At 42.7% G+C, this 27830-nt stretch overlaps 1 protein-coding gene across 1 annotated transcript; it reads left to right on the top strand.

Annotated features, from left to right (window-relative positions):
* Positions 1-3649: 3649 nt before the first annotated feature.
* Positions 3650-21076, top strand: CCDC159 (coiled-coil domain containing 159). The gene is made up of 9 exons (XM_083354722.1): positions 3650-3734; positions 3821-3902; positions 4378-4549; positions 5425-5492; positions 9496-9572; positions 12111-12199; positions 12910-12989; positions 13759-13872; positions 19789-21076. The coding sequence occupies exons 3-8, from the start codon at positions 4416-4418 to the stop codon at positions 13827-13829; spliced, it is 519 nt and encodes a 172-aa protein (XP_083210848.1). The 5' UTR covers positions 3650-3734; positions 3821-3902; positions 4378-4415; the 3' UTR covers positions 13830-13872; positions 19789-21076.
* The last annotated feature ends 6754 nt before the right edge of the window (positions 21077-27830 follow it).

Below are 27830 nucleotides of genomic sequence, written 5' to 3'. Positions count from 1 at the left end.
AGCATATTAGAACAAAAGTGTGTGAAGGCAACTCTAATCTTATGCGTGCCCTTGTTGGGAACTGTGATGGCTGGGGAATTCTGGGAATTGTTGCCAGACTCCTGATTTTTTACCCTTCGATTTCTGAAATTCTGACAAAGAGAATGATCCAGTTCTTTTAATAGGCAGCGCAATAAGAACACTGATTTTAGAAATAAAAAAACCCAAGGTAATATTCCCAAACATGAAAAAAGTATGGGTAAAAGAATACAGCCTGTTACATTTTATGAGAAGGGGTTTTGTTGAAAGTAAAGCAGTCTATGCCATAAGACTCCTCATCTGTGGAGGGCCTGTTGCTTTATTTGGAATTGAGTGATGGGAGTTTTCTTTTCCAGGTGGAGATGGCTGGGCTGGAGCCACAAGGTAGGTGACATGGTCCTTTTTGAGCTTTTGCTAAATCTACCTATTTATTTATTTAAAATATTTGTATTATAATTGAAAGGGAGGTAACATGTCAGGGTCAAACATGTCTGCCCTGAGTAGTCATGAAGTAAACAGGAAAAAAGCCAGATATTGTGCTTGGATTTTTTCCTGAAAGTGAGTTTCTGTCCTAACCGTCCCCTGATGAAGCAATCACTCGAAAAAGCATGGTACGGTCGAGAACCAGGATTCCTTCATTCATGAAGATCCAAGTTCTTACAAAGTCAGCGTTGGGAGCTAACCGCCCCCAATACGCTTTTAATACAGTGTGTGTTTCCAACCCCACCCTTTCCCATTCAAACCAGCATCCGGCTGGTTCTGGATAAATCCCACCCTTTTCCCGTCTTTCCGCACGGCCCGGCACCTGAGCTTCCATACTGTCTCCTTGCTGAACATCAGGTAGGTGTGTGCCACCCAACCCTTCTGTCGTGCTCCCCTCCACCACCCAGCGTGTCACCGCCACAGCCCCTCCGGCCCCACCCATCCCGGTGACTCCCTCCCACAAGCCCCACCGTAATCCATTGTCCGGTCCCAGCCCCAGCCCGTCTGGCATCTCTGCTGAGGAACAGACAGCTGTAGAGACGCAAATAGTCTGGCGGCTGCCCTCCGGAATGCCTGCGGGGCCTTTCACTGGTCCTGTCAACGCAGGCGTGCCAGAAGGCCCCAGAGCAGCTGTTCGTCAGGGAAATGGCTGCGGGTCCTGCGGGGCTGCATGTGGCATCCAGCGCTCGACCGGCCGCTCCCAGGTGAGTCCAGCAACAGGGCTGTGTGGGCAGGGGGTTCGTATGCCCTTCCCCGGATGCCCCTCGTGATGTTGGGCCCACGGGGCTCGACAGATAGCTCCCCTTACCAGGGCTCCACCTGGAAGGCAAGAGGGAAATGTCACACACACACCAATGTGAGCAATAGGCTCCACACGCCCCCCCGGGTTTCCCTGGATACTTGCAGTGAAATGCCCTAACCAACCGTGGTGCTTGGACGTCCCCCTCTGCCACCCATGATGCCTCGGATGCCAGATACCCCTTCCACAACAGTAGGTATTGCACTTTTCCCCTTCGTACCCTGGAGTCAATGACGTCCTGTACCTCATAGTGCCCATTGCGAACAGGACCACGGGACCCCTTCCTCACCCCTGCAGGGGCAGAGGCCGGTTTCAATAGGCTACCGTGGAACACCGGGTGAACTTTGCCAAGGAATTTGGGCAGCCTAAGCTGTACTGTCACTGGGTTGATAACCTGGGTGACTTGGAACGGTCCTATGAACTTAGGGCCTAGTTTCTTACTCGGTATTTGCAGACGCAAATTCTTGGTAGAGAGATACATCCAGTCCCCGACCCTAGGGGTGTGAAAGGGTTGTCATTTCCTGTCTGCCTGTTCTTTGGTTATGCTAGCTGCTTTTTTTAACGCTTCTCTGGTTGCTTTCCACACACCCTCCATCTGTGCCATCCATTCCCTGGGTTGGCAGGGGGAGCTGTCCCCTGGCCGTACTCTGGGATAGGGAGAAAGTTGTATACTAATACCACCGTGTATGGGGGGTAGCTGGTGCTGCTGTGCACTGCATTGTTATGGGCTACCTCCGTGAAAGCCGGCAGGTCCACCCAGTCTGTTTGTTGGTAGGATACATAGCTACGCAAATACTGCTCCACCGTGGCGTTGGCTCATTCGGCCACTCCGTTGGTACAGGGATGATACCCAGAACTCAATCCCTGGGACGACCCGATGAACTGGAAAAACTCTCGCCAGAATTTAGCCGTGAATTGTACCCCTCGGTCTGAAATGATACGCCTGGGCACACCATGTAAGCAGTAAATATGCGTCAAAATCATCCACGCCAATTGCCGGGCTGACGGCAGTCCTTTACATGGCACAAAGTGGGCCTGCTTGGAGAACAGATCTACAACTGTCCATATAACGGTATACCCCCGGCTCTCCAGTAACTCCACAATGAAGTCCATGGCTATATCTTGCCACGGCCAACAGGGATTTGCCACTGCGGGGCTGCACGTGGCATCCAGTGCTTGACCGGCCGCTCCCAGGTGAGTCCAGCAACAGGGCTGTGCAGGCAGGCAGTTTGTATGCCCTTCCCCGGACGCCCCTCGTGATGTTGGGCCCACAGGGCTCGACAGTTTCTCTCCCCCTTCATTTTCTACCTCTCTCATTCTTTCTTCTCCTCCTCCCCCTGAAAGCAAAAGTACTGTACAGACCTTTCTGTATTCTCTAGGAATCCCCTTCAAGTCCTCCTTCAAGGTTTCTGTGAATATTCTCTCACTCCTGTGTAAGGTGACACCTTTTTCTTGAATCCCCTCCTCTGTACTTTGAGCCAGTGTCCTTCAGGGGTGTTGGATTAGAAGTCCAATCACTGTCCATGCTGGCAGCAATGATGGGAATAGCAATCCAACCCATATGGAGGGCATCAGTTGGGGAAGACTACTTTTGGTATTTCTCCTCTTGACCTTACAAACCATCCTTTTAGTTTCCATTATCATTTCTACACTGAAGACATTTTGGCTGTGTTTCACTTAAGTAGGGTTTTTTAAAATCCTTTCTATTCTGTTCTCTTTTCCTATTCTTACACTCTGAGTGATGGAAGTTTTCCAGGTGGAATTGGCTGGGTTGGAGCCACAACCCTTCTGATCATGCCCCTTTTTGTTCTCTTTTGGTATTCAGCCCATCCCTATGTTCAGATACCCAGTTTCTCCACTGCTGTCTTTGTATCTACTGTCACTTGAATTCTTAATGCCTTCTCCTCTGTTGGGAGTTACCAATTCACACTCCCTAGAAAGGGATGCTTACTGTCCCTTAGAGATGAAGTGGATCCCTATCTTTTGTTTTGCAGGGCAGAGTTCTTCCTCAATAATAACAAAGAGAATCTTTTGTCACTGAAGCAAAAGATTTCCAAGTAGTGTCTGGGATTAATTCTCCAAGTGGACGTGGAGATAGAGCTCAGTATTTTTAGTTTTCAGACAGGCTTGCTTATAAAAGAACTACCTGTAGAGTGGTGCTTAAGTTTTGTGAAGCCTTTTCAATTTTCAGTATTTTTGCATAAATATGACCTAAAATGTGATCTATTCTCCACACTAAAGAACCCAATTAAATGAGTCAGAAACATTTCACGTGTTCATTTATTTATCGAGGAAAAAGATCCAAAGCTAAATATTTGTGTGTGGCAAAAGTATGTGAATAATTGTCTCTCTTCTGGTTTCAATCCCAGAGTCTCATTTGGCACTGAAAAATGATGTGGAGCTTATCAAAGCTCAGCTCCATGCCCAGACTGAGGTATGTAGCTGGCATAAACCTGGAGATCTTGCCATCTTGGTATCACAATCAATGTTAACCCCATTTGTGTCAAATTTTCTTTCCAGGCTTTTCAAGCACTGAGCCACTCAATTACTTTATTAGAGCAAGAGAGCAACTACCAGCAGGGTAGGATCAATGCACTGGAAGGTGAGAAATCTGAAAAGCTGCTCTGTTTGTTTTATGGCCTTGCAAGTCCCATCATATCAGGTTATATCCTTCTTTAAAGAAGAAACCATTTAAGGGATCTCTTCTCCCTGCAGGGAGAGAGAAATTCTGGAGCATTAATCCTCAGAGACCTTGGTTTCTTATGAATTTCTGACTCTTCTGGTTATGAAAACATAGGTAGCAGACGCAAGACTGATAGGTTATATAATCCCCACTCCTAAGTAGCTTGCAGAAGCTTAATTGGAAGAAATTGAAAACATTTTCTAACATCTTCAGTGTAGCTCAGTCTGGAAGAATTTTAAGAGTGCTATATCTTAGAATCTCAGGTCTGTTTTGAGTGCCATTTCAAGAATTGTACAGGGGCATCTTCACAGAATTAGGACTGGTAAGTCAAGAATGCAGAATATCATCACTATTTCTCCATTACTGAAGAACGTATCATCTTCCATCCTTCTAGAGGAAGTAAAATTCGCTGCCCACTTATCCCGTGGAGAGATGTTTGATGAGCTAATACAGAAAAAAATCCAAGAGCTTTGGAAAACCATGACCAAAGAGGTAGAAGGGCTTCAGAGTTCCATGGTCAAGAAACAAAGTTCAATGGAGAATCTATCTCAAGATGTCCTTGAGAGGTAGGAGAAAGAAATGAGTGGGCAGAGAAAGAAATGAGCTCTGTCTTGTGGATTTTGGATAGGTAAAAAATTGGTTAGATAGGTTGGGTCTCTGCAGTCTTTACTATAATTCTCTTCCTACTCTCTTGTGTCTGAAGAAGTCTTGGGTAATAGACTAGTGTAGGTGCTTAGATTGCCAAAGGCTAGAGTTAGGGAGATATTTACGAGAGCAAGATTCGAACAGCTTGATACAATGGTCAGATATGGGAGATTTCATGCTATACCGTACAATGAGCGTCTCTGCATTTGCGGAGCGGCAGAGGTAGAGGACCTGGCTCACATCCTATTTGACTGTTGTTTGTATAAGAGGGTGAGAGACAGGTATCTTGGTCTATATACCAAACGAATGACCCATTGGGATCCCCATATCAAAATAACTTACCTTATGTCCGGCCAGAACTTGAAAAGAACATCCAATGTAGCACAGTATTTGAACAAAATGATCCAGTTAAGATCTGCATATGTGGGACTGATTGGGGTAGATTGTAAGGGCGACTCCGAAATATAATGTTTCCATATTTTATCTATATCTTAAATTTGCATTTTATTACTATTTTAACTTAAATTGTATTTTAATTCCATTTTAAATTGTATTTTATCAAATTCCATTTCGGATTGCTTTTATCTAGTTTTGGTGACGGTTTGTTGCTGGAACTTTGTACTTTGATATGGCCCAAGGGCTAATCAATAAAGTTGTTGTTGTTGTTATCAGCCAAAGGCTAGAGGACAATAATAGTGGGTTTTAATGTTTTTGCTTAATAATAAATCATCTTAGGATTTGAATTTCCAGGGCTACATTGTAAAGCTTCCTGTCCTGTTTCTTTTTCCCATGGCAGCAAAAAATTCCTTTGGGAAGAGTTGGAATCAGTTCAGGGTGAACTGCGGCGCATCCATCAAAAACTGAGTAAGTAGCAACTAGTGTTATTTTCTTGCAATATTTTGTTCATATTCACTTCCAACATGCAGTAGATTCTTCTCTACTAGTATTTTCCCATTTATCATACATTCAGTATTGCCATGGCTCTCCAAATCTTCTGAATTTTTCTCTGCAATAGACTCTTAAACATCATCCAGTCAATTTGGAGCCAAATTCAACTTTCTTGTAAAAGGACAATGTCTCCTTCAAATTGAAGAACTCCTGAAGATGTCAGGATTCCAGATGCCCAATCTAGCCTAGAGTTCTAAACCTCCCTGGAAACCTTCCATTTAAATAAAGCAAATTCAAACCTGATCAGTTTTTGAGTCAGGTCAAGATTAGCCTCCTGAATTTCTATCTTGATCACCTGATTTAACTCTCATTGAGGCACAGAGAAAGGGGGGCGGGGCAGGGTAATCTTCCCACTTGACTAGGCCTGGGTAAGTTCTATATGCATCCATGCTATTGACAGCATTTAGCTCAACTATTCTTCCTCTTGCTGGAAAGGTTGTATACCAACACATCCCCTGGGAATTTTCTATCTTTGAGAAGGAAGATTCTTTTTTTTTTTGTATATATTTTATTAAATTTTTGACATGACATAAATCCTTGTAAAAGAGCATGTTGTCTGGATATGATCTATAAGACAACGATTACTTTCTATAATCTATATTCCATATGTTAATTTCATTTGATTTCCTCTTTCACCAACATATCTTTCTTTGCAAAGTGTTAAGTTAAAACAATTTTGTTTGCTTAACAGCAGTTAAATACATAGTTTTAATAATCCTGTGTAACATTTTAGTTGCCTTATCATAAATCCTGTCACCATGTTTATTTCAGTTTATTTCTCCCCCCAAGTTCTAAATATTTTTACAGTTGGTGGATTTCATTCTGGTTTTTTCCTACGAACCCTCTCATGCTTTTATATTTCCCAATCAATAGATAAAAAAGTAAAAACACCACCACCAACAACAACAACAAAAGAAAAAAAAGAGAAAAAAGAAAAAGAAAAAACAACTTATTTCTCCCTCTGAGTTTTAAATGTTTTTACTAAATAGCTATCATTTCAACATTCAACTGCATTTGCTTTAGTAGGTTTGAGTCTGTTTTTTCCACATAAACCCTCTTACGCTTTTATATTTCTTAATAAGCAATAATAAAATAAAAAAGAAAAAGAAAAGAAACAAAAAAGAGAAAAGAAAAAAAGAGACAAAAGTATTAGGGTGCAAAAGATAACATATAAAAATATATATTTCTCCTAATTTAATATATATTTATTCCCTCAGTTTCTTATTCTTCTTAGCTATAGCTAAGAATTTATTTAGTCTATTTAAACTTTAAATATTCCATTCAATAGTTCTAATCATCTAATCCTTTAAGTCCCATTCAAAAAACATTTTTTTAATTTTCTTTATCATCACATTTAAATAGCTAGAACATTTGCTTTTATTTAAATCATTTCAACTTAGAAGAATAGACAAAAAAGAGAAAGAATAATAAAAAAGAGAAAGAAAAACCTCAGTTATATTAATTAGGAGGACAAGAAGAAAAAAAGTTTCCCTCTTAAGAATAGTATATTTCAAAATTTTCCCATTTCTTAGCCATGTTCAAACAGATGCTTCTTTTTGAAGTATTCACACTGGTATATTCCATCTCGTTCCAAAAGTTTCATTTTAAAATTTTTTCTCTGATTGATGTCTTTCTCAATCAATATGTTTTGCTGTGTAATTTGTTTCCCTGCAGTTATTTTATATAATTCCATCTTCAAATTTCCATCCTCAAAAGTTATATTTAATTATCTCTGTTATATTTTCTTGAGAACATTCTTGGAGTGAAATTATGTTGAAAATAAGTTGATTCATGCACTCAAGATTTTTCTGCATTTCCTTGTAGTTTAAAGTCATTGTCCTTTGAAATTTTTGCTGCTTATCATATGTTTCCTTTTGTAAAATAAGCAGATTATAAGGTTCCTTTAAGTCACTATATTCAGAGATTCTTTGAGTCACCTTTATTGTATTTTGAGAGATTTCTTGGAGTGAAATTAGGTTGGAAATAAGTTGATTCAGGTTTTCAAAGTTATTCTGAATTTCTATGTAGTTTAAGGTCATTGTCCTTTGGAATTGTTGCCGCTCATAGCATGTTTCCTTTTGTAGAGTATTACTTCAGCTGTGTTCCAATTTGTTTAAATAGGTGCATTCAAAGCTTAAGAGTTCAAAGGGGGAAGAAAAGAAAAGAAAAAAAAGAAATTCTCCTCCACCAGCAGGGGTCAGCATTTGTTCATTTTATGTCTTTCTGGTGTTTTCCTTCTCAAAAAAAAAGTTCGCCACCCAAGTGAGAGACAAGGAACAAAATCCCCTTCCCCCTTTCCTTCTTAGGAGAACTCTTATTTTGGGGATTTTCTTCTTCAGGAAAGTAGGTAGGATAGAGAAAATCAGTACTCTTACCCAGATTCAAGCATGCTGCTTTGCTATTTGCTTAGTTTAATCACTTGTGACTTCCATTTGCTTCAGCTTCAGCTATGGCTGAATATGACGTTAGTCAGCCTTTTCTTCCATTGGTTTCTGGGAGGCTTCTCCTGGACTATTTGGAGAGACCGCCGTTTCTCCTAAGTCCCTGGGATTTCCTTCCTTCAGTCCACCCCTTCAGGGTGGATTCTGGCCCCTTAGGGTCCCCAACAAAAAGAACTTTCAGCCGGAGGATCTGACATTTCGAATTCTCCAACTGCTCCACTGAAGACCGGAACAGGAAGTCTCTGAGAAGGAAGATTCTGTAATCTTCCAAGACATCTGGCTCTATGGCTGAACTGCTTTTATTAATTGGGAAGATTTCCCCTACATAGTATTTTAATCTCATGCTGCAGTATTTTCCATTTTAATTTAATAGGTATCTTATCCTTGATTGCTTATATGAGATCTAAAAAAAGATTATTTCCCTACAACTGACTAGCAGCAATGTGTGGAGTCATTCAATAATTCAACTGTTGTGCCAAAATAAATGTAATTGCAATATACTCTCTATCACCTTACCAATGGCTGGATAATGCTAAGGAGGTGCTATACATTACTAATGGTAAGGTGACCTCTCAGGTACTTGGGCAAATAAGGAAACTATGTTGGAGTTGAAATGACATAAGACTATCCCAATTTATATTGGCTTACAATATCCTCTTGTTTTTCTATAGTGTTTGTATGTTTAATTCCAGTAGAAAAAATGTATGTAGCTCTGGGTTGAATTGTACAGTCCTTGGTTCTCTCTGAGCATGGTTGTTTACTTTCAGACATTTCATCACCTGACTAGCTAATCTCACCAGTGTATTGATGATCAGTGCATCAGTACACCAATGATGTTATCTAGTTGAAACATCTACAAGCAAACAACCATGCTCAGAGAACACCAAGGACTCCACATATGTTGTCAGATACAGTCCCCTCTGTTCTCCTTTTTTGGTGATAAATATGCCCCTTGTTATTGTTTTTGCTCCTCTATCTGCTAAGGAAGCTGTGAATAACTTATTTATTTATTTTTATTTTAATTCCATTTATATCCCGCCCTTCTCCGAAGACTCAGGGCGGCTTTACAAACTTAGCAGTAGCCTTCATTCTATGTATATGCCTGCTTATTAGGGCTTTCACCACCACCCCAAGCGGCATTATTACAAAGTCAGCTTAATTGCCCCCAACAATCTGGGTCCTCATTTTACCTACCTCGGAAGGATGGAAGGCTGAGTCAACCTTGAGCCTGGTGGGATGCGAACCTGCACTAATTGCAGGCAGCTGGTGTTACGTAAGGAGGCATTAGCCCACTGCTCCACCAAGGCTCTTGGTGAGTATTGTCCACTGAAGGCAAGGTCTTAAAGGAAATGTTTGCAGCAGAGCCAGAGGCTAAGAGGAAGCCATGTGTGCCTGATGCTTCACCGAAGTTAGAAGAGAGAGTTTAAAAGGCAATAGTGGGAATAATTCTAATTGGGTGGTCTTGGCTCTTATCTTAGAGGACCAGGAGGTCGATATCACTAGAAACCTTGTCAGCATTAAGAAAATGCAAGAGAATCAAATGAAGTGCACCAAGGTAAGTTCCTCCACTCAGCTTCACTGTTGAGTTGAAATCTCTATGTGAAGAGCTGTATGTTTTCTAGGAGCTGTTATTAAATTGTACATACTCAGCTCATTGCACTATAAAATAAATCTCTCTCACCCAGTTGCCCATAGGGTGGTTGTCTGACAGAATATATCTTTTATTTTAGGAAATTTCTATCCTGACTTTCCCCCCACAATAAGGTGTGATTTATCAGAAACATTAGAAACAGGAGGCAGAACGAGACAAGTGCTTGGCCGAGTCAGGAGTCCAGAGGGTTGTTTTTCTTCTGCTAATCCCACCTCCTGAATTATAGTCAGTCATTGTGGAGGCGAGCAGCCATAGGAGAGGTGGGCACAGTGAGGTAATGATATATCAGAAATATAAGACAAGGAAGAAACCAGAACCTGTCTAAGAGAGGAGTGGCATTCAGGTGTATATAAAATAATTGAGTACCCAGGATTTCTAACATGGGGGAAGGTATTGGGGAAAACCAGAGAGTCAGTTTGGTATAGTGGGGGATACCCAGAAAGTCCCACTTTCTGGCACCAGTCTAGAAAGTGGGAAAGTGTGAGTTCTTGTTTTGCTTTGAGCACAAAACCAGGCGGGTGACCTTGGGCCCATTACCTTCTCTCCACCCCAGAAAGCAAGCAATGGCAAAATGTTTTTGAAATCTTGCCAAGAAAACTGCAGTTGTCAGGAGTCAATAAGAAGACTCAGGCACAATAAATATTTTTTAAAAAAATGTTTATTTAAAGCATTTATACAGCCACACATATCAAACTCCAGGCAGCTCCCAACCAACAATTATGTCAGACTTGCCCCAACCCAGGTCCTAGAAAAGAAAGACCCTCAACTCCATTTGGTTGAAGCGATAGGTTCTTTTATTAAGGTTAGATGTTTGCATAGAAAGAAAGCCTAGATCTGAGGTTCCTGTGCAAAACGTTACATTTTTCCTTTCTCCCTGGCCCTCCCCCCTTGGCCAATCCATCTCTGTCCAATAGCATACCATTTAGGTGTTTTGGGAACAGCCTGGACGATTGGTGCCATTTGGTGCAGTTTCACATTCTTTTCCCAGGCTAGGTGTCCTTGAACACTGGAATATGCGAGTTCTCACCTCTGGTTTCCGTCAAGACCCCTTCCCTCTCATCTCTATCCTCTACATTCCATGGTCCCCTCCTCCTCCCCCCCTAACAATTTTTGACATGATGACAGCAAAGCATGGAAGCTGAAGTTGGCAGATCTGACAAATTAAAACAATATCGAAAACAATAACAACAACAACAACAATAATAAAGCAATATAATATATCTATTAAAACCATAAATGTTAAGAACTTGATGCTAAACTTAAATTTCCAAGTTCCTCACTAAATCCTGTCATTGAAATGTGTACCACTGCTTGGTGAAAAGCCAGATCTTCGACGCTTTTCAGAAAGCTTGGAGGGTGGAGGCCTGCCATGCTTCAAGGGGAAGGGTGTTTCAGAGGACAGGGTTTGACAAGGAAAAGACATGCTTACTAGATCCCATTACATGGCAATGTTTAGGGGAACTGTGCCTTATCTGATTTGACCAGATAGATAGAAATACTTAGGTAGAGGCAGTCCCCCAGATAGCCTGGCCATGTGGGCTTTAAATTGCTGAAGGAAAGTGAGAACTATAGTTTTTTTATACTCCACAAGTGGATTTCTTAGGAACATGTGGCTAGCCACGGTGGAAAATAGTTTCTGATGTAGGCACCGTAGTATCCACCTCTATTTCAGTAGGATTTTCTAAGGTTCTTAAGATGGGCAGAATTAAACCTTAATTATATGCTTAAAAAGTTCAGAAACCATCAGCTAATGTAATTAATTATAATTGTAATTAAATTAAATTAAAGCATGACGCCACTTTCTGTGCTTCATTTCAATGGAATGGGACAACTTGCCATAGCCAACTCACCACGGTTATTCACCATGGCCAATTTGCTGCAGCCAACTCACCACAGGATAACTTGCCCTGGGACAACTCGCTATAGGACAATTCAACAATTCAGTTTAATTATTTAAAATAATTTTAAAATATTTTATTTTTTGTCATTCACATTTTATTTTGATTCCTCCTTTGGCATCCTTTCTTTAATGATTCTATTCCACAATTTCTTTGATATTACTGTAACTCTTGTCCCATAGCGAGTTGCCCTGGGGTAAGTTATCCCATCCATCTAGCTAGCAAATCTTTTTGGAAAGCAAGACAGTGGCAAAACTTTAATGGAGGTTGCATTTGGGCAGAGACCTGCTTCATGGATTGAGTAGAAGAGCAGAACAGCATTTTTAGTGATCCTGAGCTTATGTTAGCCTACGACATTGGAGGTCTGATTACACAACTCCCTGTCTCCTGTTGCATGGTCTTGTGTAGTTTGTGTAGCCAAGCCTTGGATTTGGGCTGATGTCAGTACTGTTTCAACAATTCATCCAGAGGTTTGTAGAAGAGATACCCACCACAGGCTGTTTTGCATCCCAATGTATATATTTGACATTTTATCTTTCTCTAGTTCCTGAGCCTTCTGAGGGGCAAAACCCCAAATGATGCCCTAGCAGAGAAAGATCATAAACCAGGGACTGAAGAGCTGAATGAAATCTGGTAAGAACAGCTCCTTGGGAGTTCTTGTTGACTATCTTCCTGTCTCCAGCAGTGGAAGGAATTGCTTGAATTTGACATCTTTCCTTTCAGTGGACCTGGGTATAAGGCACCTTCTCTCATTTTATGGGATGTTGGAATAGGAATTTCTGGGACTTGAATTTTCTGCCCCAGGAAGGTCAACCTTATAAAGCTGCTCCACATCTTTCCTATAACTGGATATAGTATTTGAGTCTAAGGAAATACTTGTATTCCACACCAATCTATTATGTCTGGAAATAAAAGAACAGCATATCTGAATCCATTATAAATAAAGAAAAAAGAAATCTGTATAATTGCTCCTATGTTACAAAGTACTTGTCCTCCAAGGACAAAATTGTAAAATGAGAAACTGCCCCAGGTCTAAAAGATCACCAGAGTGAGGGTTTCAGAGCTATACTTTCATCCTGCATAATTAACATTTAATATTATCAAAGCATATAAGGAGATATTGTTCCTGTCTGTTTATTTCAGTGGCAGATGATCCACAAAGGGAATCATGAGACTTTCTTATTTATTTATCTATTTATTTATTTATTTATTTATTTATTTATTTATTTATTTATTTATTTATTTTAATTCCATTTATATCCCGCCCTTCTCCAAAGACTCAGGGCGGCTTACAAGCTTAGCAGTAGCCTTCATTCTATGTATATGCCTTTCTTCTTATACAGGTCAGCTGTCAACACTTTACGCAACTCCATTATGAACAACAGCACATGGACTGAGAAGAGGAATTCTTTGAGAATGAAAGGTGAGTAGGCCTGGTTGCTCCACCTCTGAATAGAACCATACAGAAATGGACCATAGGCACACATGGAAAACCCAGACTAGGCCTGCTTCAAAGAGGCACCACCCTTCGGGGTTCAGAATAGTCTTCAGTGTGTTTTCCCAAACATTTAGTCCCAAGCATTGTTTAACTACAAGAGTCAAAGCCCCAAATATCTGGAAATTATAGGTAGCCCAATTTTATCACTTCTGGAGTTATTTGGAGTGCAGGATTGGGCTGTGTGAGAGTACCTACCAGGAAAAAACTAATATACATTATTTCTCTTAAATATTCCTCTAGGGTGAATCAGCCCTACAAAGTAGTCCAGGCAGGAAACAAAACTATGAGTACTAATACTCATAGTATTTTAATAATATTATAAGGTTACAGCAACAGAGTTTTGTAGGTCTGAAGGTTCTCCCCTTTCCACTGCCTTTACTTTCAAGAGAATTAGATGGGGCCCCTTCTGAGACTTCATTTATCAGACCGTAATCTAGGCTGTGACTCTTTCTCTTGTTTCCCAAGATTATTCTGACAGCCCATGGCAGAATCATACATCAGTGGCAAGACTTGCTTGGTCTCAGCAGAGCACAGTGGGACAAAATGGGAGACTGTGTTTCCTAATATGTCTGCCTCCTCAGGGGACCTTTCTGAAAGCAGGAGACAACTTAGAATGAATGGATGAATGAATGAATGAATGAATGAATAGGTAGGTCAACTCCTCCAGAAATTTCTCTCTGGGACCTTTTTACAGATCGAGGGAGCCGACAACACCGAAAAACTAACTTGGTTGATTCCAATTTCTCTGACTCTGCCCTCTATTAGCACCGATGCAGTAGCTCAGAGCACAGTTCCTAGAAGGGCAAAGGTGAGTCCCCTTTTTTTCTCTTGCTCCTTGTATTCAAGAGCACGCCTACCCTGAAATTTCCCAGCATAGATTGTGTTTCCTCAGGAAATTTTCTTTTAGAATAGAATCACCTTTTTTCACCCTTTCTGGGTCAAAAGATACAAAGAAGATGTGACACTGTTAGTAGAAGAAGCAAGACATTTTGGGATTTGGGAAGGGCAGGGTAAAAGTAAATAGTACTATTCAGGCTAGCAGTTGAAAGGAATGATAACATTGTCAAAGGTCTTCATTTTGCTTCTGAATTTTGTGTAGCTACTCCTGGAGACTATAACAGTGGACTTCAACAAGGCATTGCTTATTTGGTTTGTAAACTGCCAACCTCCAGTAGAGAAGTAAACAGACCCCCTCCCATCCATACATCTACCTGGATACTGGGCAAACTAATGGTTTCTTTCTTAGGTATGGAAGGAGAATCAAGATCCTAGAAAGAAGCTGGGTCATCTTTGGAGCTGAATTTTTGACAATGCAGATGAAATTAAACCAAACTGCTTGGAAGACACTTAGTTTGGTCATCACTGATAGAAAGCTGCCTTAGATTAAGTCAGACCATTGATCTATCTAGATTAGTATTACCTCCTGTAAAAACTGGCAGTGGATCTTCAGGTTTTCAGACCAGAAAATTTCCTGGTTTCACCTGGAGATACCAAAGGGATGGAAATAGAAACCAAACCAATAACAGTAACAACAATAACAACTAGCTAATAACCTATAATTGCAGCTTCTCATCTGTGGCTTACCTCTGCAATGTTGCTTCCTCTATTCAGGCAGGTTGTGAATTTTAGGCCTGAATGATCACTAAAGTCCCAGAAAAAGAAACAAAACTAATAATAATCAAGTAATCCTTTCTTCTAAGACATGTCTGCATAACATAGATTTAGCAATTCACTCTGTCATTTGCAGTGCTTTTTTTGTAAAAGAAAAAGGTGCCGGGACTCACCCATGTCATCCAACCTGCCTTGCCTATCCTACAAGGTTCCATCCAAAAAAGGTGCCGGAACTCCGTTCCGAGCGTTCTATGACAAAAAAAGCCCTGGTCATTTGTAAATTTTACATTCTAAGACTAGAAATTTGAAAAAAAATAATTCTTTGCCAGTATCATGAGGTATCCTGCATCAGATTACGTGGGTCTTGGAAGGCTTCTTGAGTGGTCCTTCCATGTTGGAAGATGCCCTCTCCCTCACCCATTCATTCCACTGCTGCCATCTCCAAACTCATGTTCTTTGATGGTGTTCTGATGCCCACATTTAGGATTACAGGGATGGCCTTCTTCCTTCCCTTGATTATTAGTTTCCTACTACTTTCCTGGTCCATAGTGTTGGAAACATACTGGGAATCAAGTCCTGTTTCTTTGGCACTCAATACTGTCCCATCTACAGATCAAAGGAAACAAACCTGCCACTTAATTCAGCTAATAAAAAACCCAGTTTATTTATTAAAGATCAGTGCAAAGTAAACAGCAATTAGCTGGCAAAAAACCAGGATAAAGCAGGCAGAAAAAGGCATTTTCATAATTATAATATCAAATGATACAGAACTTTCTAGAGCAAACAATATGTAGGAAATTAGTATGGACAAAGGAGTAACTTGTACAAGAGGTAGCAACTAAAAGCATCCCAAAGAAAAAGAAATGCAAGAAAGCAAAATGGCTGTCTGAGGAAGCTTTGCAAATACCTGAGGAAAGGAAGGAAGCGAAAGGCAAGGGAGAAAAAGAAAGATACAACCAATTGAATGCAGAATTCCAGAGAATAGCTAGAAGAGATAAGAATGCCTTCTTCAATGAACAGTGCAAAGAAATAGAAAAAAACAAGAGAATAGGGAGGACCAGAGATCTCTTCAAGAAAATTGGAGAGATGAAGGGAATGTTTCATGCAAAAATGGGCATGATAAAGGATCAAAATGGCAGGGACCTAACAGAGGCAGAATTATTATTATTATTATTAATTTTATTTGTATACCGCCCTTCTCCCGAAGGACTCAGGGCGGTGAACAGGGCAATACATGTTAAAAAGACAGAATACAAAAATTAAAAAAGAAAAGATTAAACAAGTGCCCAGAACTCTTAGATAGATTAAAACGCATTTAAAAGTAATAAAAACCCAACCCCCTCCCATCAGGCCAGGCCCGCTTGTTCAAAAAGATACGTCTTTAGATCGCGCCGGAAGGAACGAAGGTCGGGCGCCATCCAGAGCTCAACCAGAAGATGGTTCCATAAATCCGGCGCGCCCACAGAGAATGCCCTCCCCCTGGGGGCCACCAGTCGGCATTCTTTGACCGGTGGCACCCTGAGGAGACCCTCTCTGTGGGAGCGTATTGGGTGGAGGGAAGTTGATGCTGGCCGCAAGTGCTTCCCAAGGTATTCCGGACCCATGCCATGTAGGGCTTTGTAGGTCAATACCAGCACCTTGAACCTCACCCGGAAGACAACTGGGAGCCAATGCAGCTCGCGGAGCAGAGGTGTAATATGGGAGTATCGGGAGACTCCCAACACAACTCTCACGGCTGCATTCTGTACCAGTTGGAGCCCCTGAGTGGTCTTCAAGGGCAGCCCCATGTAGAGAGCGTTGCAGTAGTCTAAATGAGAGGTCACGTGCGCATGAGTGACTGTACGCAGGGCATCCCGGTCTAGATAGGGCCGCAACTGGTGCACCAGGCGAACCTGGGCGAAGGCCCCCCCTAGTCACGCCCACTATGTGATCCTCCAAAGTAAGCCGTGAATCTAGGAGGACTAGGAAGAGATTAAGAAGAGGTGGAAAAATTACACAGAAGAACTATACAAGAATGAGCTTAACGTCCCTGATAATCACAATGAGGTGGACACTGACCTCGAGCCAGACATCCTAGAATGTGAAGTGAAGTGGGCCTTAGAAAAGCTGAGCAAAAACAAAGCTAGTGGAGGTGACAGTATTCCAGCTGAGCTATTCAAAATCTTAAAAGACGATGCAGTAAAAGTGCTACACTCAATTTGCCAGCAAATTTGGAAAACTCAACAGTGGCTACAGGATTGGAAAAGATCAGTTTACATTCCAATTCCAAAGAAAGGCAGTGCCAAAGAATGTTCAAACTATCACACCATTGCACTCATTTCACATGCTAGTAAAGTTATGCTTAAAATCCTACAAGCTAGTCTCCAGCAGTATGTGGATCGAGAACTACCAGAGGTACAGGCAGGATTTCGAAGAGGCAGAGGAACTAGAGATCAAATTGCCAACATAAGCTGGATCATGGAGAAAGCTAGGGAGTTCCAGAAAAACATCTACTTCTACTTCATTGACTATGCTAAAGCCTTTGATTGTGTGGATCACAACAAACTGTGGCAAGTTCTTAAAGAGATGGGAGTACCAGACCATCTTATTTGTCTCTTGAGAAACCTATATGTTAGTCAAGAAGCAACAGTGAGAACAGGACACGGAACCACTGATTGGTTCAAAATTGGGAAAGGAGTCCGGCAAGACTGTATACTGTCGCCCTGCCTGTTTATCTTATATGCAGAGCATATCATGAGAAAGGCAGGGCTAGATGAGTCAAAAGTTGGAATTAAGATTGCTGGGAGAAATATCAACAACCTAAGATATGCAGATGATACCACTCTAATGGCAGAAAGTGCAGAGGAACTAAAGAGCCTTTTGTTGTGGGTGAAGAAGGAGAGTGCTAAAGTTGGGTTGAACCTTAACGTTAAGAAAACCAAGATCATGCCATCTGGCCTTCTCAATTCGTGGCAAATAGATGGGGAAGAAATGGAGGTAGTGACAGATTTTATTTTCCTGGGCTCCAAGATCACCGCAGACTGGGAGTGCAGCCAAGAAATTAAAAGACACTTGCTCCTGAGGAGGAAAGCCATGGCAAAATCTAGACAACACACTAAAAAGCAGAGACATCACCCTGCGAACAAAACTGCGTATAGTCAAGGCTATGATCTTCCCATTGCAATGTATGGCAGTGAAAGTTGGACCATAAGAAAGGGTGAGTGCCAAAGAATTGAGGCCTATGGTACTGGAGAAGACTCCTGCAAGTCCCTTGGACTGCAAGGCGATCAAACCGGTCAGTCCTAGAGGAGATCAACCCTGACTGCTCTTTAGAAGGCCAGATCCTGAAGTTGAAACTCAAATACTTTGTCCACCTAATGAGAAGGAAGGACTCACTGGAGAAGAGCCTAATGCTGGGAAAGGTTGAGGGCAAGAGAAGAAGGGGATGACACAGAATGAGGTGGATGGAGGCGTAGGTGGAAGCAGTAGGCGTGAGCCTAAATGGACTCCAGAAAATAGTAGAGGACAGGAAGGCCTGGAGGAACGTTGTCCATGGGGTTGCGATGGGTTGGACACGACTTCGCAACTAACAACAACAATAGATCTATAGTAAATTTTCTTTTTATATCCATAGCCTTGGATATTGAATCTTCCCATATAAATAAAAGAATATGTCTCAACTATGATATTTGATAATGTAATTTTTAAAACAGAATTTCCCATCCTGTCTGATTTTTTAAAAGAATATTTCTATGAATTCTTAATATTTTAGTATTAAAAATTTTTAAAAAAATCATTTTCCTTTGTCATTTTCCTTTCCTTTGCACTTTGTCATACCTTTAATGCTGTCTGCCATTTCAGTTTGAAGTATTTGTTTAGAAATCTTAGTAGCAGCACTTCATACTGTATTCATTCAAAAATTAAAAGAATAAAGAGATAAACTATGTTTATTTGCAGAATATATACTATTAACTTTTTCTCAAGTTCTAGTTATTCAGCAAAATACATTAGGATGGAATTGGAAGAATAAGCTGAAATATCAGAAATAACAGTGAGTTACCAAAAGAGACAATTTATGTTTTTCCTTCTCCAAATAATATCTAATACATTTAATATAACAATTTTATTTCAGTTTTGAAGATTTTTTTAAAAATGAAAAAATGGAATATGAAATTTTTAAATATTTGTGTCAACGCTGTGACAATTAGGAAATTACAACCATTTTACCTTTTGCTTTGATTGTGCTTTTTCTGCTGTTCGAGATATTCAGATGTAGAAGGGGGGTTGGGGTGAATGCTTGAGCGTTTTTCAGTTAGCCATAACAATTGCAGCTGTGTGTGAACTCAAGGTCAATGTTAGATAAAGTTTTGACAGGAATAATTTTGGAATAATTGGTGAATGTGATTTATGACAGCCTTTCTGGCGTGGAAATTAAAACCTGTTACTGTCAGAATCCCAGGGCTTTTCTTGTGATAGAACCCTCAGAACGGAGTTCCGGCACCTTTTTTGGATGGAACCTTGTAGGGTAGGCAAGGCAGGTTGGATGACATGTGTGAGTCCCGGCACCTTTTTCTTTTACAAAAAAAGCACTGCAAATGACAGAGTGAATTGCTAAATCTATGTTATGCAGACATCTCTTAGAAGCGTTTTCAGTTAGCCATAACAATTGCAGCTGTGTGTGAACTCAAGGTCAATGTTAGATAAAGTTTTGACAGGAATAATTTTGGAATAATTGGTGAATGTGATTTATGACAGCCTTTCTGGCGTGGAAATTAAAACCTGTTACTGTCAGAATCCCAGGGCTTTTCATGTCATAGAACGCTCAGAACGGAGTTTCAGCACCTTTTTTGGATAGAACCTTGTAGGGTAGGCAAGGCGGGTTGTATGACATGTGTAAGTCCCGGCACCTTTTTCTTTTACAAAAAAAGCACTGCAGAATCCATTTATATTTCATTTCTAAGTATCTCCTCTGAGCTAAACCCAAATCTTACCTTCCCCTGGATTCTGCCATTCCCAAGGGGAAGAGGGAACAGGCGTGGGGCTTTATGGCTTTCGCTTCCTCCCTTAAATGTAACCTTTGTTTATTCTGCCTGCCTGCTATCCATCACAATATAACCAATTGCTTTCTTACTAGGCATTCCCTCTCAACTTACGGGCAACTAGGAAAGCGGGTGGGAAAGGGAGAAATGCAATCCTCCAGGATCTGGTTTGTTTCTCCAAATGAAGTGTGAGGAGGGTGGAAATGATCCTGCTGCAAACAGTCTGTTATCTCTCCTTTCCCACAATGGGCTTACCACCTGGAGCTTGGCTGATCTGGAACTGACCGAATGAACTGTGGGGTGGGGTTTGCTTGGGGACACTTTAAAAATATTGATCTGTGAGGGAATTCCTCAGATCCTGTCTATTATGCCTGCTATCTCCTATTTCTTAGTAAAAGTTCCTGCTTGGAAAATCTTGTCTCCAAGAGTCCTACTTTCTTAAGATGTGGGCTGAGGTGGGTTCTGACATTAGACAGGATCTGCACTAAGAGTCAACCTGGAAGGAAGAACCTTACTGGGGGACTTTGCAAAAAATACAATGTCTAACAACGAGGTAGGGAAGGAGGAAAGCCCTATGGAAAGGGAGCCTTCTCCCCAACTAAAATTCCACCAACTATTGGGAGCTGAAGCATCATATTCCTCCAGGGAAGAGGTGGTGGAGTCGCGCGACCACACCACGGTGGTCAATGGGTGTGGGAAAGAAAAGCGAGTGGGAAAAGGTATCGAGGAAACTGACCCTGAGATGGGGCAGCCACCAACCTGAATGGAAGCATCCATATCATGCAATCCGCCCTGGACGGACCGGCTGCAGACTGGGTGGTGAACCTGCATGATTCCGACGCCCCAGAACTCAACAACTTCAACTGATTCATGTCATCATTGAGAAGGCAATTCAAGGACCCCCTGGCTGATCGCAAGGCCCATGAGAGAATCAAAATGGTGAGGCATGGCAGACAGTCGGTGTTGTGATTCAAGGTCAGCCTGTGGGTTCGGCAGTTGGGTCGGACGATTCAGAGGAGGAGGAGGGGGTGTTGGAGAGCCTGCAGAGGACAGCCCTGAGGCTTCACAGAGCCCTCAGCCAGGCCCCTCTCATCTGGTCACTATGCAGACCCAGCTGTGTGAGCCTGACAGCGTGGATGAAGATGACCCACAGCTGGCCCTGTTCAAGGACGCCCGACGCAGGAGGCAGTCAATCAGGAGTAAACAGAGGAAGGCAATGGGGCACCTTGGAAGGAGGCAGAGAGAAGCCACGCCTTGAACTGTTTAAAAGGGGAATGTGTGGGAGGGCTGGTTTGCTGAAGGCAACCGTTTGAATAGCTCCTGTTTCATGGTTCGTGTTTTGGTTTTGCTCTGTTTGCTCTGTTCTGTGTCAATAAATTTGGCAGGCTTAGTTCCAGCCTCTTGCCTTTTTGTAAAGGGGTTGTCCCTGCTTTTTCTGCAGGGCCGGTAGTAGGCTGGTACAGAACAGTCGGTGGCCAAATATACACAAGAATTCCGGGCCATTGCCAACAAGCTGAACTGGCCAGAAGACATCCTCCTTAGCCATTTCAAAGATGGGCTAAAGTATGACCTGTATGATGCTTGCCTGCCTCAAGGGAACCCACACCACCTCGATGACTGATACGTCCTGGCAGAGGAGGTGGAGATAGACATACTGAAGATACACCGTCGAGGAAAACCATGGGCCCGCCCGCCTCCTGAACAGGTGCGCGAGCCAGTGAAACCTGCTACGGCTAAGAAATCAATGGGCTGTTTCAAATGTGGGAGAGAGGGCCACCACACCGCAAAATGCCTCTCAAAAGCCCCTCAGCACAAATCAGACCCATCACCAGCCAGGTAATCAGGGAAGTTCCCAGCCAAACCAAAAGAGCCCACCATGAGGGTGATGGAGGCTGTAGAGTCCCCATCCCCTGCCAAGGAATGGGAGGGAACTCTGGCCTACACCACAGGGGCGGTGGACACCTCAGAGGGCAAAACCATGGTAAGTGGATCCATTCCACCCATCCTCAAGAAAGTGACTATATTAGCTCCCTCCATACCCGAAGCTGTCAAAGTGAAAGCCTTAATAGACTCTGGCTGCACCCACTGCCTTATTAGCCTGCTGCTAGTGGGGAATTTGGGCATTCCGGTGAGGAGACTAAAGCAACCAATCTCCTTTGGCCAGTTAGATGGGTCCATAGCGGGGGGAGGGGGGTACCAGCTACCCTAGCTACCTTACCAGTTCACCTGTCCCTGAAGACCCATGAGGAAGATATAACGTTTGTAGTGACCCCAGGCATGGAATACTCAATTATTTTAGGGCTGGAATGGTTAAAGAAATCGAACCCCTGGGTAAATTGGAGGACAGCAGAACTCAACTTCCTGGAGGGGGAGCATGCAAACTTAAAACCCCAGAGCCCCCCCCAAACCCGAGGAGCGGAGACAGCATCAGTGGGAGAAGGGGTTACCAGAAATAAAGGAAGAATACCAGGACCTCGCTGAAGTTTTCAGTGAGGAATGGGTGGATGAGCTCCCTCCTCACCAAGCCACGGACTGTGCTATAGAAATCAAACCCAGGGCAAAACTCCCAAAGCCCAGACTGTATTCCATGAGCCCTAAAGAGACGGAAGAGATGGAAAGATTCGTAAATAAAAACTTAGAAAGGGGAGTTATTGAACCTGCCGAACCCAAAGTGGCCGCTCCAGTCCTATTTAGGGAGAAGGATGGCACTATGCGTTTGTGCATAGATTACTGTGCCCTGAATGCAATTAGTGAAAGTAATCTGTATCCCCTACCCCTCATGAAGGATATGTTATCCCACCTATCAAGAGGAGGGATTTTTACCAAACTAGACCTAAGAGAAGCATACTACCACATTAGGATCAAGGAAGGGGACGAATGGAAGACCGCATTCAATTGTCCAATGGGTTGCTACCAATTCAAAGCTCTGCCGTTTGGATTGCAAGGGCCCCCTGCAGTTTTTATGCAATTAATCAATGAAGTGGTAAGAGAGCACCTATTTAAGGGGGTCCTGGTTTACTTAAATGACATCCTTATCTTCACTGAGACCAAAGAGGAGCATATTAATCTAGTCAGAGCATTTCTAAAGAAATTGTGGGCTTCCCACCTATATGCAAAATTATCGAAATGCGAATTCCACCAGGAAAGAATAGACTACCTGGGGTATCCCATATCACCGCAGGGCATCGAAATAGGCCCCGAGAAAGTCAGGGCAGTATTAGAATGGGCACCATCTCACACAAGGAAGCAATTGCAAAGTTTCCTGAGTTTCGCAAACTTCTACCACGAATTCATCCCTTTGTTTGCCCAAATAGCTCTGCCCCTCACAAACCTGTTGAAAATGAGGGGGGGGGCAATGAAACCCAGCCAGCCCCTGAAGTGGACAATGGAATGTCAAGCAGCATTTTGAGAGGCTAAAGTGACTTTTTTCTGCTGAACCTGTACTGAGGCACCCAGACCCTGATAAACCTTTTGTAATACAGGCAGACACAAGCAATGTGGCGGTAGAAGCTGTATTATTACAGGAAAATGACAAGGGTGCACTCCAACTCATGGAAGAAACCCACTGAGACAGAACAGCGTCGGGCTGTGTGGGAAAAGGAGGCTTACACTGTGAGGTGGTCATTACTTACGTGGCGTCATTTCCTTGAAGGAAATAAAATCCCCTTCCAGGTCTGGACAGACCACAAAAATTTGGAAGCACTAAAACCACCCAGAAAACTCACTCCTAAGCAAGCCCACTGGTCTCAGCACTTTCACCGATTCCATTTCACACTTAAACACTTACTGCGGGGAAAGAATTTCCTGGCAGATGCACTGTCTCGCATGCCCCAATATGAGCCACTGACTCTAAACCACTTATGCCCGAACAACAATTGGCAGCACCAGTAACCACCAGGGCCCAAGCTAAAATGAAGCTGCAGCTGGATAGCCAAACTGGAATCAAATTCCTAAAGTCTTTGGAAACAGATGAATAGTTCCAGAAAAATAGACATGTGTGCACAATCAAAGACTGACTATTCTGGGTGGGGAGAAGTTATATATACCTGCCACCCAAAGGATCAATTTCATGCAGTTGTGCCATGATACAAAATCAGCAGAACATTTTGGGTTTGTAAAAACTTTACATTTAACTAAAAGGCAATTTTGGTGGCCATCCATGAAAAAGGACATAGAAAGCTACGTGGCCAGCTGCCAAACATGCACAATAGCTAAGAGACTGCAGGGGAAGTCGCCCAGACTGTTACAACCCCCTGGAAAGAAATAGCCATGGATTTTATAGTGGAATTACCAGAAAGCAACGGGAACACTGTCATCTGGGGGGTTACGGATTTGTTTTCCAAACAGGTGCACTTTATCCCTTGCCAAAAGAGTCCCACCACAAAAACCTTAGTGAAACTATTCATGCAGCACATTTACAGACTGCATGGAGCACCCCAACGCATCATATCTGATAGGGGAGTGCAATTTACATCAAAGGTTTGGAAGGAATTTTTATCTCTCTTAGAAACTACTCAGGGACTGTCGTTGTGATTCAGCATCAGCCTATGGTTCCGGCAGCTGGGTGGGATGATTCTGAAGAGGAGGAGGAGGAGGGGTTTGGAGAGCCTTTGGTATCAGAGGGAGGTTCTGATACATTGCAGGACTCTCAGCCTGGCCCCTCCCATCTTGTTCCTCCTCAGACTCAGCCATGTGAACACAAGGGATTGGAAGAAGACGATCCACAGCTGGCTCTGTTCAGGGACGCTAGGAGCAGGAGGCAATCTAGCAGAGCAGAACAGAGGAAGGCAATGAGGCAACTCAGGAGAAGGCAATGAGAAGCCACGCCTTGGGACTGCTGATAAAAGGGGAAGGTGTGGGAGGTGCTGGTTGCTGAAGGCAACCGTTTGAAGATCTTCTGCTAGAGTACTGGTCTGTTATTCTTGTTAATTCTTGTTTGAACTTTTGGTTTAACTCTTGAACTTTTCATTTAACTTTTGTTTGAACTCTTTGTAAATAAACTTGGTTGGGTTTTTCCCCGCCTGTTGACTATAAAAAGGGGTTGTCCCTGACATTCAAACAGGGCTGGTCGTAGGCTGGAACAGAACAGTCATCTAGTCATCATCCTTAGGCAAATGGCCAATCGGAACGCGGGAACTCAGTACTTGAGCAATACTTAAGATGCTTTATTAATTTCCAGCAAACAAATTGGACGAACCTACTGCCCTTCGCAGAAGTTGCTTACAGTAATGCAGTCCACTCCAGCACAGGCTACACTCCTTTTCAAATAGCCACCGGTCAAAGTTTCAACCCTATGCCAGAACTAATCCCAAATGAACCAGAAATCCCATCGCTGAAATAATGGATTGCACAATTGGAAAACACCTGGCCAATCATTTGGAAAGCTTTAGACGGAGCTAGGCAAGCATACAAAGCACAGGCAGACAAAAAGAGAGTCGAACCCACACCATTCAGGGTAGGAGAAATGGTATATTTATCTACAAAATACCTAAAATCCCTAAGGTAAAGGTAAAGGTTCACCCACACATGCGTGCTAGTCATTTCCAACTCTAGTGGCTGGTGCTCATCTCCATTTCAAAGCCGAAAAGCCAGCGCTTGTCTGAGGATGTCTCCGTGGTCATGACTAGATGCCAAAGGCGCACAGAATGCTGTTACCTTCCCATCGTAGTGGTCCCTATTTTTCTACTTGCATTTTTACGTGCTTTCAAACTGCTAGGTTGGCAGAAGCTGGGATGAGTAACAGAAGTTCACTCTGTTATGCGGCACTCATCCCTGTAAAAAACGTGGACCAAAATATATAGGACCTTTTCCAATTAAAAGAATCATAAACCCAGTAACTGTAGAATTAGAACTACCCCCAAATCTTAGGTAAATGCACCCAATTTTTCACTGCAGTTTTCTGAAAAGGGAACAACAGTCGCCCTTACAGCCAAGAAACCCACCACCACCACTTCCTGTCATGTTGAAGGAAAACAACACTTAGAAGTAAAAGAAATCCTAGATTCTAGAAAGTATCATGGAGCAATTCAGTACCTAGTAGCTTGGAAACACCTTCACTCCTCAGAAAACAAGTGGATCCATAAACGTCACATCAGAGCACCTAAGTTGCTAAACAGGTTTCATACAGAATATCCCATAAACCAGGCTAACATTTATAATTTTGTTTCCTCTACAGGTGGAGCTCTCCTATTTCTAAGGGGGCAGGATGTCAGAATCCATTTATATTTCATTTCTAACTATCTCCTCTGAGCTAACCCCAAATCTCATCTTCCCCTGGATTCTGCCATTCCAAAGGGGGGAGAGGGAACAGGCATGGGACTTTATGGCTTTCACTTCCTCCATTAAATTAAACCTTTGTTTATTCCGCTTGCCTGCTATCCATCACAATATAATCAATTGCTTTCTTACTAGGCATTCCCTCTCAACTTATGGGCAACTAGGAAAGCGGGTGGGAAAGGGAGAAATGCAACCCTCCAGGATCTGGTTTGTTTCTCCAAATGAAGTGTGAGGAGGGTGGAAATGATCCTGCTGCAAATGGATTGTTATCTCTCCTTTCCCATGATGGGCTTACCACCTGGAGCTTGGCTGATCCGGAACTGAATGAATGAAATGTGGGGTTGGGTTTGCTTGGGGACACTTTAAAAATATCGATCTGTGAGGGAATTCCTCAGGTCCTGTCTATTATGCCTGCTATCTCCTATTTCTTAGTAAAAGTTCCTTCTTCGAAAATCTTGTCTCCAAGAGTCCTACTTTCTTAAGACGTGGGCTGAGGTGGGTTCTGACAGTTACTTTGTATCTGGGCGGAGGGAACATCAATCTTGGATTCAACTATGTAAGTGCCGATACTTTGTTTCCTGAATAAAATGTTCTTTAAGGAAGAAATCTTTGCCTTGAAGTTCTTTTAATTGGTTTCATCTATTGGAACCATGACATTAACCCAAGACTCACTTTTTCTTTAATTTTACGGGGTGCTGAGCTCCAGTCACCTACCCAAAGCAGAGAGGAGGCTGACAAAGACTCAGGGAAGATCCCAAAATGGAGAAGAAAGAGGAACCTGTCACCAACACCACAACCATAGCTACTACATCAGCGGATGGAGCGCAGGCCATCACACTGATAGAGAGTGTGGTTTCTGAGACTCCAGCGGCAGGGGCGAGGTCAAAGATCCGAGAGCACATCTTGTCGTCAGAATGGACCGTGCCTAGTGGAGACTCATGGCACTCAGAGACAGCCCAGCCGAAGAAGAATTCTTCAAAGGCCGCTGAACTTTCACTGATTGCCTCCCAGTAGTCACACTCTCCTGATCGTAAAGCAGCTAAGTGGGTGGTGCCATCAGATAAGTCAGGTGAGTGGAAGTATCTGACAGCAATCCAAAGCCAGTCAGTCAAGCATTTGAGGGAGAAATTCAAAGGGCTAGATGTGGGAAGCAAGCAGCTGGCCACCCGCCCATTGCTGACCAGCGAGCGAGTTGACAGGTGCTTCTGAGACCATCCCCAGTGAATATCAAGACTTGGCAGAAGTGTTTAGTGAAAAGGAATGTGATGTCCTATCACCCCCACAGACCAAATGACTGTGCCATCAAGATTTTACCAGGAGCCAAGTTACCAAAGCCAAAAATGTATGCTATGACCCCCTTCAAGGTGGAGGAGTTGCAGCAATACATTGACAAGAATTTGCCCAGAGGATTCATTGAGCCAGCAAAATCCCAAGTAGCAGCCCCAGTACTATTCAAAGAAAGGAAAAATGGTTACTCCGCCTCTGTGTTGATTATAAGGGGCTCAACTCTGTGAGTGTGGAAAATATGTACCCCCTCCTACTGAAGGATTTGTTAACCCATCTGGCAAAGGGGCAAATTTTTACCAAATTAGATCTGAGAGAGGCATATTACCACATGAGAATAAGAGAAGGTGATGAATGGAAAACTGCTTTTAACAGCCCGTTGGGCAGCTATCAGTTCAAAGTTATGCCTTTTGGATTACAAAGGGCTCCTGCTATGTTCATGCAGCTGATTAACCAGGTGCTACATGATCATTTGTACAAAGGTGTTTTGGTGTATCTTGATGACATCTTAATCTATACCGAGACCATGGCACACCATGTATGTTTAGCACAAGAGGTGTTGAAAAAACTGCTAAGC

The sequence above is a fragment of the Vipera ursinii genome, assembly GCF_947247035.1.
Source record: "Vipera ursinii genome assembly, chromosome: 2".
Lineage (NCBI taxonomy): Eukaryota > Metazoa > Chordata > Lepidosauria > Squamata > Viperidae > Vipera > Vipera ursinii.
The sequence above is the reverse complement of the archived record's forward strand: the minus strand, read 5'-3'. Positions and strand labels throughout refer to the sequence as shown.

Bases quoted from the DNA above. Each gene is read 5' to 3' on its own strand.
- CCDC159 (XM_083354722.1), top strand. From the start codon at position 4,416: ATGTTTGATGAGCTAATACAGAAAAAAATCCAAGAGCTTTGGAAAACC. The intron at 9,573-12,110 runs GTAAGTTCCTCC...ATCTTTCTCTAG, and splicing joins ATCAAATGAAGTGCACCAAG to TTCCTGAGCCTTCTGAGGGG. The intron at 12,990-13,758 runs GTGAGTAGGCCT...ACCTTTTTACAG, and splicing joins GAATTCTTTGAGAATGAAAG to ATCGAGGGAGCCGACAACAC.